This window comes from Amphiprion ocellaris, chromosome 12 (genome assembly GCF_022539595.1).
Source record: "Amphiprion ocellaris isolate individual 3 ecotype Okinawa chromosome 12, ASM2253959v1, whole genome shotgun sequence".
Taxonomy (NCBI): domain Eukaryota; kingdom Metazoa; phylum Chordata; class Actinopteri; family Pomacentridae; genus Amphiprion; species Amphiprion ocellaris.
In genome coordinates this window covers 33,483,069-33,494,627 of record NC_072777.1, presented here as the reverse complement: position 1 = coordinate 33,494,627, position 11,559 = coordinate 33,483,069, and the positions used below count along the sequence as shown (strand labels likewise).

General features: G+C 38.7%; 1 protein-coding gene across 12 annotated transcripts in view; it reads right to left on the bottom strand.

Moving 5' to 3' along the window:
* The window catches only part of LOC111582007 (neurexin-3b), a 344,457-nt gene that overhangs the window by 237,295 nt on the left and 95,603 nt on the right, over window positions 1-11,559 (bottom strand). For all 12 annotated transcript variants that reach the window (XR_008603364.1, XR_008603363.1, XM_055015655.1 and 9 more), the window contains one exon: window positions 5,066-5,504. Coding sequence is in view for 10 of the 12 variants with exons in the window: in XM_055015655.1 (XP_054871630.1) it covers window positions 5,066-5,504 (439 nt within the window). In the remaining 2 variants the exon portion in view is untranslated. The remainder of the gene's footprint in view (window positions 1-5,065; window positions 5,505-11,559) is intronic.

Here is an 11,559-nt window from a genome sequence, read left to right as displayed (position 1 = left end):
TCACATTTTGCTCACTGCCAAAAAAATAGCTTTTGCAGCTGCTAAAATCCTGAAATAACAGAAACTCCACTGAGCGCAAGTGACATTTATTGCCCTCTATTTACAGTACTTGGATCTTTTCAAAGAGACTGACAGCCCTCTTTTTTTCCATTCATCAAAGTGAGGACAAAGGTGAAAATGATGCATGTTTGGTAATTTTTTTGTACCCAAAAAGTTCTAACAATGTGGAGTTAGGCAGCACGGCGGCACAAGCTGTGAAAGCGGCTGACAGAAATAGCACGGCGCTAAAATGTGGTCTGAGTAGGTGGAGGTACAAAACCTATGTTTGGCAGCCAAAATTGCACTGATCACTGACGTTCTAACACTCTCTGCAGGGGGAGTCACACAATCAGGGAATAGAGGGCAGAAAAAAATCAGTCAGGAAAAAAAAACATCCAACAAAACAACCACTCTGCTGGCACAAGGGCACTGTGTATGTCACTATCAACACCAGAAACCACACAGTCAACACCTGCACAGTTTCATAATGTATATACAGTCACCAGTCACTTCACTGGGTACACCTGTGAAATCTAATTCCACTCAACCAAGCAGATCAGATGTAAATTCTACTTTTACGAAGCTTCTGCATTTCCAGTTTTTGCAGACGCTGTGAAAAAGGTGATAATTCTACTTTCTATTTATTAGTGAGTTCTTAGAGGGTGGTGATTAATATTCATTGCAGACATATAAGAAATTGAAAGATGTTATATTACTTCATCATTTAATCATTTTCTGTCATCAAGCATTTCCTGCATTGCGGACAAAGCCGCAGAAATATATAAAATATTAAAAATGGAGGTTTTATTAAAGCTGAGAAACGGAAATGTCATTGTGGGTCCATTTGAATACAAAAGATATAGTGACAGTTTACAGTTACCCAGAGACAAAATCATTATGTCTGATCTCATCTTATCAGCAATGTTGTATTGTACATGTTATTTCTCGTATTTAACGTGCGTTATTTGCTAAAGGTTGATTATAGCATCACTTATTTTCCCTTGACAGCCCAAAGGAATGCAAAAACATTTTTCGAAGGTAATCATTGCATACCAAAAATTAAATGCACAAGATTGGAATCTGGTATGGCCTCTAAATTAGCGGCAGGTCCTTCAGCAAACAAGATAACTACATTCTGGTTTGCTGTTAATGTTTTGTTTACATCAGGGAACACAGCAGGAAAACAAGCCTTTTATTGAAATTCACTTTAATTAATCACCTCAAATTATTTAGATTGACTTTAATCAATAAATCTTTTCAATTCTATATGCAAATGTCTTTTTTGTGACCTAAAAATTACAGATTCTCTCTCTGAATATAACCGGTTAATTACAGCAAAGAAAAAAATGGATGCATTAGCTTTCAGCTCGTCTCCATTTTTGCATTATTACTTTTACCTCCATCTCTTCATCAGCCCTTACTGAAGTCGAGGAAATGGAAAAGATGAAAAGATCACTCTTTCCATAAAGTCGAAATTTACCTTGCACTATAAAGGTGTTCTCACATGATGTTATATTCACCTTGCAGCCAGAGAGAAGGGTTCTAGCTAGAGTTCTATGTGGACAGGAAATTTAATTCACTCACAACTCCCATTAACATTTCACTCAAGCCACAAGTGTGATTATGGCTGTTCTTAACCATCCCTCAGTCTGGTATCCATATATCTGTCTCATTCCTCTTTTTCCCTGTGAAAATCCTACTTTCCGCTCTGCTATCGCACTGGGGGCTGTGCTGGTGATTAATCAAAGCAGCGAGCTCTGACACGCGGCTAAATTGGCTGCTCTAACCTGATATATAACACAGGCTGTAACGTCGACTAACACAAGCCAGTTCTCTGGAGGATCTCACCTTAATGCAGAAATTGTGTTGGGTTTGGAGCTCAAGGCAACGCAAGTTTTCTAACCCCCTTTCTCTAATACAATCTTCTTCTAATACTTCCTGTGTGTTTGGCCATGTTTTGAGGTCAGAGGACATACAGATGGTTGGAAGCAAAGGGGGACAGACTGTATAGTGGCTATCTGGGAAGAGCTACGACTTCATCCTGGCAATAAATCATCGCCGAAATTAATATATTGAGGACGTTTATATCATCCTGGCTGAAATAAGTACCAGCATAGATGTAACTTTAAGTCTTACAGTTGTGCAAGTTTACGGTGTTGTAGTATTGTAGCATTTTGATAAATCTAAGCTATTTCAGTGCAGTTGTAGTAGCAGCATCAATACTGGAGAATCCTTGGAGAGATAAGCTGTCAATGAAAATCCATTTCATGAACCTGTGAAACCCACTGTTGCAGAAATGCAATTATATTTTTGTTTTAGTTTTTTAAAAAATATTATTTTCTATATAATATTTGTCCATTTTCTTCTATATTTGGGTTTATATATCATTATTACTATTATTATTTAGATTTTTTGTTTTATTTAAAAATATTTTGCTCATTTTTTTCTAAATTGGGGCTTATACATATATAATTTTTTGTTTATTGTATTTTTTTGCTTATTTCTTCTATTTTTGGGTTTATATATTATCATTATTATTATTTATATATTTTTTGGTTTTATATTATTTTTTGCTATTTTATTATTTTTGTTTATTTTATGATTTTTTTTTGCTCATTTTTGTTCTATATTTGAGTCTTATAGGGTTAACTCTATTTTTAGTCACTATTTAAAGTATGGTTTGGGTCATTTGGGTCTGTTTTTGTTGGTCATTAGCTGGTTAGTCAGCTATTAAAATATTGTTACCAGTTCTGCAGGTTGGACTTTTGTGATAGCAGTACTTTGAGTCAGAAGTTGGTGATCAAATCAATAGATCATATCTTATGATGAAGAATCACAAGCCTGAACAATTCTTTCAACAGTGTTAGTTGAACTCATGCAGTCACATGATTCGTTTTGAATATGGCTGCCTGAAAACAAAGACCGCTCAAGACTATTCTCACCACTCTCTGCACCCGCTTTTTTGCTCTGAATATACTCTAAAAGTTGTGATGTGAGAAATTTAAAGTGATGATTCATGTCTTTGCTGCTTCTACAGTTGTTTAGTTTCTAACGGTGTTAATTCACTTATGGTGCCACTTTCAACGAGAGCTGCAACAGTCTGAACTATTTCTTATTCTCTGACAGTGGTGGAAAAGTATTTAGGTCTTGTACTTAAGTAAAAATAACAATACTATACTGTAGAAATGCTCTTTAATAAAAGTGATGCATTCAAATTTTTAATTAAGCAAAAGCACGGAAAGTAAAAGTTCCGACATAATGTATATCATATAATTAGATTACAGCTACTGATGCATTCATGTATTTGCCACTTGAACATTGCAGCTGATAAAAGTGAAACTGAATTCAATATGTACAGCTGAGTAGTTTGTAAATTCCCCCCTAGGGATTAGTAAAGTTTCCTCTTAATCATTAAAGCGTGATGGCAGGATTTTCCAACTACATTATAATGTATTTGTTGATTATATTTTGTATTTTTAATCCGACTACGTAAAGCAACTAGTAGAAGTGAACTGACCTGAAGTTACTGAAAAAAGTACAATAATTTGCCTCTGAATTGTGGTGGAGTTGAGGTTTATAGTAGCAGAAAATGGAAATACTCAAAGTACAAGTACCCTAAAATTGCACTTAAGTACAGAACTTGACTAAATGTGTTTAGTTACTTTGCACCACTGTGCTGTGAGCTATTAGTATAAACCACTGAGTATGTTTCAGCTGCTGTATGGTTGATGGTTAGTGAGGCTAAATGCCTTCGTATTACAGATCATAAACTGCATACACTATATCACAGGTATAGTATATTCTTTATTAATATTGGACTGATTTAACAACATTAAATTGTCTGGTAAGTGTGATGTGGCGACTTAAAATACCACCTGTGCAGATTTTTTCAGCCCTGACAGTCTAAATATCTGACAGATCAATTGCAGTTTAATAGGAACAGGTCTGCTCAGCTGAATTACATACAAATTAATACGATGCTGATTGACATGACAGTCGAGGAAAATGGAGACTGGGCCGTGAACGGAGATCACAGATCAGCTTTATAGGATTTTAATAGGCCATTCAGTTTAATTTTGTCAATTAAAACTATTGGAGTTTGTGTACAAACTGATATATGAGTCTGATAACATTTTATTAAATCAGAATCAGATCTAGTAGAACGCGAGTGTCTCTCTACAGACTGAAAGCTGCTGGAAACTGTCGGACTTTATTGCAGCTTTTTGTCTTTGCCCCCTGCTGCTGCTGCTGCTGCTGCTCCTGCAGCTGCTGCTGCCTGCTCTCGTACACTTTCCAGGCGAGATGCCGTTCATCTCAGACAAGCCTAATAACAACATGCTAGAGGAAAAGTCAGGGGATAGTCTGCAGCATTGGTTTCAAGCTTTTAAATGGAAAACATTGCTCTTTAAATGTAAATATATGATAATTATGTTAGAATTAACATTTTCTTATCATGAAGGGCAGTAAGGATGGACACGTCATTATTTTTTAAAAATTCTAGATGTTTGACCAGCAGTTAACCAAGAAATCAATCAATAATCGTAATTGTCAGAACCATTAGTTCAAGTTTCAAGTTTCCTGCATGATTCTATCCAATAAGTGCAAGCAAAGTCCCTGCAGCAACACAATAAACATGTTATTCTTCACTCTGTATTTTAGGATATAACATACAGTTACATTGTCTTATTTCTGTTGTGTCTGGTTGGAACAGTTTGTCAGTTGCTTTGTCAGTTCTCTGCCGATAAATTCATACACTGCACCATTTAGCCAAAGGCAACATTTCTTTGATTGAGCCAGGAGCTCAATTTCCTGATTGAAGACATTTTTTATTTTCTGTGTGAAAGTGAAAAAAGAGAAGCGGCGACATTAACGAGACCCAAGTGCTTCCAAAAGCACAGAGCTGATCTGAGTTTAACAACTCTACAAACCGTGGCAGTGACACTAAATGTGTGAAGTTACAGCACCTTCAAAACAAGAATCTGCGATATCTTATCGAAGCTACCTTCCTTTTCTTCTCCATCCTTACCTGAGCGACCGTCTCTCTGGATGTCCACATGGTGCCAGGCGCCATCGTTGACTTTAGCCTGTGTGGCCTTGACCTTGATGGTGCCGGAGCCCATGTCCAGCAGCAGGTACAGCCCTCCATCCAGCAGCTCCACTGCAAAGAAGTCCACTTTGTTGTTCTTCTGGCCCTTCGCATCCCGCCGGTCCTGAGGTTTACCGTGTGTGAACAATATCAACCCGTTGGGTTCGGAGGTGCGGAAATCGAAGGAGATGGAGCCCACGCGTTTGGTGTTCCACTTCGGCAAGGCCAGGTAGGAATCCGGTGTCTCAAAGTTGATGGGGTCGAGGGTGGGAACGTTCTCGCACTTGAAGACCACGTCACCCTGGAGTTTCATCTTGGGGTCCACAATACGAGCAAGACGTGAGAGCTCCAAGCGAATATCATTGTTCTTGTACACCACCTGGGGAACACATCAAAAAAGAGGCTTCTCATATATGCAGGCAAGTGTAAAGACACCCATCCCTGTGAATCATGCATTTTATTTTTTGGCTTTATTCACAATCTGTCACTGTAGGACATAATTTGCCAGAGCAGTAATGGCTGAAAGAAATATTTATTTCTATATAAATGAATTGAGCTCCATTGCAAACTGTAATATTATGGGATCATTCTCTGGTTTTATTACATATCGCAGATTCGGGGACAGCCGGATCGATAAAACTAATATCTTCTAAGGTTTGTCTGTCTCAGTCATTTTCTATTTCTACTTCAATTTGTCTGTGATGAAAAGGAGATTGTACACAAATGCATGACTGTATTTTCGTTTCGATTGAACCCCTACTGTCTGAGCGAAGTGTGAGAAAGTGATGGCTAAATCATTAGCAAGCCATTCCTTGTGATGTTCAAAAGACCAGTGTACATAAATGGAGGGTGAAACCCCACAAGAGCATCTGCGACCCCGGGAGAATATACCCAATATCATACGTATTTACCCACGATAAATTCACACCATCCCCCTAATCTGTCAAAGTAGAAAGCAGCTCCACATTATAGTCAAATACAACAAAATAACACATAAAAAGGTGAGCAGAATATCGTCAATTGGAATCCATTGATGTGGAAAATTAATGTTTTTTTTCTGAGCAGGAAGACGGGCTTTTTCTGGTATATAGGGCAGTATGTGTGCAGGAAACAGCAACACTGTTAGAGGGAGCACAGCTGTCAGCAAACAGATTTTACTGCTGTGGGATTACTGATAATCCTGGAAGATTTGACAGTAAATCAACACAGGTGACCCAAGCGCTGAGGAGGACTGACGAGAGGGGACGGAGAGAGAGAGGAAAAGAGCGGGAAACAAAACCAGGAAGAGATAGACGAGCTGGTGAGAATAAGAGTAGCATCAGCGATGGAAACTGCACAAGAAAAACATGTCAGGAGGCAAACAGAGAGACAAAGATGAGGAGATCTCAAAGATTAAATGCTGTAAGGCCAGTATGTGCTCAGAAAATATGCTGGTGCGAATGATAGTGTGCGTTTGCGTGTCTGCGTGTGTGTACAGTACAAACACAGCGATGTAGCTGTCAATGCGGTTAACGACCACACTTAATCTCCCGAACAGGAACACAACAAAATGCTTACACACTGTCAGGCTTTGTTAATCTACTGGTAATGTACCACACATTCCTAATTCAGTTAATTTCATTTTAAATGCAGTAAATGAAATCCCCTGCAACAAAGCTATATGACTGTGTGAACAGAAAGCTACAGGACGAATTTCCCAAATACATTGGATATCACTAGATAGGTGTGCACGGACTTCCACTTGACTCAAATTCATACACACTACAGAGATATTTGGAAATGAGGCCAAAGGAAAGGGAATACAAAAAGCAAAATCTGGACTCATTAAGAAGTTACTAAAACGATGAACAGAAGAACAAAATATGTCGATTGGTTTTCTGTGGCTTGATAATTTTAGCTCTACAAAGGACAAGTTAAGTAACAGATCCATTTTAAAAAAGCTATCATAGTGTTGCTGCAGTGTTTGATTATGCTAAACATGCTAATATGACTCCCAACACTGTTTGCTCTGATTGTCTGCATATGATGATCAGCTAGCCTCTTCATTTGAGAGAAAATTTAGGCACTTTGGCACTTATATCAATCAGTAGCAGCAACATTTGTTGTTATTGCCTTGCAGTTACTCAACCATCAAATTTAGTGCACACTGTGAAATTATCATAAGTATCTGATGATTTTGAAAATGTTATTTCAGCTGCCCTGTAGCTCAAAACCCTTTTCGTTTGAACCGCCATTACTGATCTCTCCGAAACATTGATGTTTTTATGTGTTTTCTTCTGAAGCCAAATACCTTGCATTCCACTTTCAGCACGCTTTCAGACTACTCTTGGGCAAGAGAACAAACTGCATATTACATAAAAAGAGAAAGCGAGAAGAAAGAGATGCTTTAATGCTGCTCATTTGCAATGGAGAATTTTTTTTAATAGTGCTGTGATGTCATCGTGCAGCTCTTAGATATAAATCACTCAAACTTGCCAGAGTTCTAAGGCACTCTGTCTATATCTCATAGGCAGGCAGAATTTTCCAGACATGGAAAAATAATTAAGCTTTGTGATTCCCTTTCCACCAGAGGTACAACAGGTTGGTTTCATACTCTGCAACCCCCAGTTTGTCTGACTCACGAAAAACTTGCACTCTATTTTAATTTTCTTGACTCTGGAAAGTCTTTACAAACTCTCCCATGCACTGTAGTGTTATTCTGGGAGATACTAATCTTCCCATCAACCATCCCTGATCTGTTTTGGGATTATGGTTTTGTCTGCCCTGCTGCAGGCTGATCAATAAGGTAATCGAAATGATGTTATAAAAGAGGAACTGACTACCGCGGCTATATGTACCTCATCTTTTTCTTTGTTATGGCTGTGCTCTGCTATGCTATCCTTTAGCCTATCAACAGCCTTATGGGGGTCATTCATAATGCACACACGAGGGACTGTAACGACTCCATAAAGCCCAGATCTTCCATCTCTGCTCCAGGACGGTGTATTGATCGGGCCCTGGTAAGGCAACGAGGAGACGGGGTGAGGGAAGGGCAGGTGGACTGAAGTGCAGAGTATGAGCACGCAGACACAATCTCCTCCCTAATCTACTTCAGATCAGTGCTCATGTCCTTTTGGCCCCGACCACAGCTGCTGTCAGCTGCTGATTTAGCCCCGGTGTTAATGAAGGGGCAGGGTAATTCCACCGAAGTGCAGTAAGAGTTTCACACACATAAGGTGCTCATGAAGCTTCGCACAACAGACCGCTGTTCTGGCAAACACACACACAAAAAATGACACGTGCAAATACAAAAAATGCAACTGCAGTGACAGGAAAACTGTGAGATATTTCCTGTGGGCCTGGTTGTAACCTGTTTCCTCAAACCCTGAGATGCAAAGGTAATGGAATTTTGTGTGTTGTGTTCAAAAACATGTCTTTCAAGAAACAGTGTCCCAGTGACTCTGCGGGAGAGCATCTCTGATTTAGGGGAAATAACCCTTTAATGTGACGAAACAAAGCGAACGGTGTGATGCCTGTTCAGACAGGTAGCCTCAGCTATACAAGACACACTACTCACTGCAACACATACAGTACCCTCTCAAACACACACACAGTGAGGTGTTATATTCAGTCTGTCACATGAAAGAGCTCATGAAACACTGCAAATGCTGCAGATGCTGCTGTTTCACTGTTCACGCTGTCTTTACGGTTACAGCCCCACCTTCTCTTCCACAGATTTCACGGTTACACATGTGTTTTGACAGTTTGCCTGTGATTTCTGTCATTTTAAATCTATTAAGTGTTAAATATACGCGTTCATGAGTCAGAAATACACTCAAACGCTGCACTGCATTTACAGCTTGGAAAGAAATGAATGTTACCTTTTGTACTCTTTTGTTTCTTATGCATCTGTCTTATGTGTAATGGGAAATTAGCATATTTTTTGAAGCAAGTCTTTATCTTTCTGGTATATGACTGAAGCTACAGTATGACCTACTGTAATTAAATCTGACTATTTGGAAATTAGTTGTTGCTTATGTGTTCAGGCTATCAATAAAGATTAACATTCTTATACTATACAACATATATTTTTGAACCTCACATCCCTTATCTCTCACAGCAGCGTCACGTTCCAGTTCAGTTCACCTTGGCAGTTAGAGGGAAGGCAAAACGCCTGAAAACCTCACCTGTGTGGCAACACTTTAAACTGAGCACTGAAAAGACAAAGGCAATGTGGCAAACATACAATTTCAAGCTTTCCAACCAGGGAGACACAACAAGCATAAAAACTCACCTGGATGCTCTAAGTTATTATTTGATGATTTAAAAGACAGACTCTGTAATAGCTAGCAGGGCTGAATAATGTCCAAAAATGTCTCGTTCCACCCGGGAGATCCAAAGACGTTCTCAGGCCAGATGAGATATGTGATCCATCCAGCAAGTTCTAGGTCTACCTTGGGGTCTCCTTCCAGTTTGAATAAAGACACCCTAATCGGATGCCCAAACCACCTCAGTTGGTTCCTCCTGATGCGAAGGAGGCAGCCATATTTTGATTGTCACAGTATTTTGGTTCATTGTTCAGCCCCACTTGCTATCAAACTTATATTAATTACTGTCTATTGTTGAGCCGAAATGATAAAGCAGCTTTTATTCACAGCAGTAACTATACAATAAAAATAAGTAATAATGTGGGAACATCTGAGGTGAAGGCAGTCATTGGTACGAGCATAGAGGCAACTCAACTCAATGGCTGACTGGTGTGTTCTTGGCAGCGAGTCCCCGGTTCTAATCCCAACCGGGAACCATTTGCTGCCTTTCATTCCTCTGCTCCATCTCCAACACATCCCCTGTCCTTCACACAACTGTCGCTGTCAAAGATGAAGGCAAAAATGTCCAGCTTCCAGGGCCATGAGTCGCTCAGCGCTGGAGATGTCAGCCTATCTTTAAGATTTCTCCAGCTCACTGACTTCAATCAACCCTGCTGTGTCATCCCCCAAACACTAAACCTAAAGCGCTTCATCTCTGATCGCTATGACTGCATGACTACTGGTTTTTATTTGCTGCCGGATTCTGCTTTACAACGAGGGTGATGGCAGAAGCATCGGCCCATGTCGCTGTGTTTTCAATCTTTCAACATTAACTTACTCTGTCCATCATGTAGCTTCTTTTCACTGATAGAGATTTTTACCCTTCAAATGATTAAAGAATTGTAAGACTGTATCTTCTGGCTTGTATCACAGGGAAAACTCCCCAAGTGCTAAAGTGCCTTGTAGCTTTTTGCTTTAGTTCATTTTTGATTTTCTTCTGCACTTCTAAGATATAAATTGAACTGTAACTATGCAGTATAGAAGAAAAACACATTTTTTGTTATTCTTTTTAGTCCATGCCCTCTAACTAGTGATGAATTTTAAAGTGTTTCAATTATTACATATTCCTGATCAATACAGCTGCAACATAAACCAGCTAAAAAACGTGAGTTTACATCAGCTGTACATGGTCAGTGTCCCCAGTGGAACTTGAGAAAACAATCTGGTTTCACGTTGTTTGATAGTCTGGTGCAAAAAGGGGAAATTATATGGTTAGGTCATAATTGTGTGATGGTAGTTGTTGTTTAACAGAAGAACATCTGTAAAGAACTTTCCACCGCCTCCAGCTGTGGCCAAAAGAGAGAAATTTCATGGAAGAATATTTTGTGTTATCACTCTGAGAAGAAAATATTTACAGAATAGAAGACCAGAATCTGTAAACTGCAGGAGGCAATGCAGCAATTCAGTGTCTGATCATCAGAGATTATAACAGAAATAAAATCAGTACTGGATTTTGAGATAAACGATAGCTTCAGCACTGTAAACTTAGGTAAAATACCAACTGAATGTAACCCTCAGGACAAGTATCTTCTTAAAGTATGACTTTTAGCGAGAAAAAAACTAACAAAAAATGGCTATAAGGAAACACCAACAAAAGGAGAATTTATGAAGGAAATGAATGATCTGGGGAGACTGACCTTTTCCTGTTCAGTCAGAATGATATATATATATGTATATATATGTAGATATATGTGTGTATATATACACACATATATCTACATATACATATATATATATACATACATATATATATACATACATATATATATATATATATATATATATATATATATATATGCAGTACTTCTGTAGCTCTGGCAAGTTTGAGCGATTTATATCTAAGAGCTGTACTTCTGTACCTTTATTGAATAGGCTATAGTGGTTGAATTCTAAATAAATCTTTTCCCCCTGGTATTAATTCAAGATAGGTCTCCAAAAGTGATCAATAACTATTGATACTGACTAAAATGAAACATTGTGTTGTGATAAATTTCCCTCTCTATCACCCGTAGCCTTATGGGATCCCTACCTTGGTTCCTTGATGGTGTGTTTGATTCACGTCTTCTGTCACTATTTGGAATGCAAGCC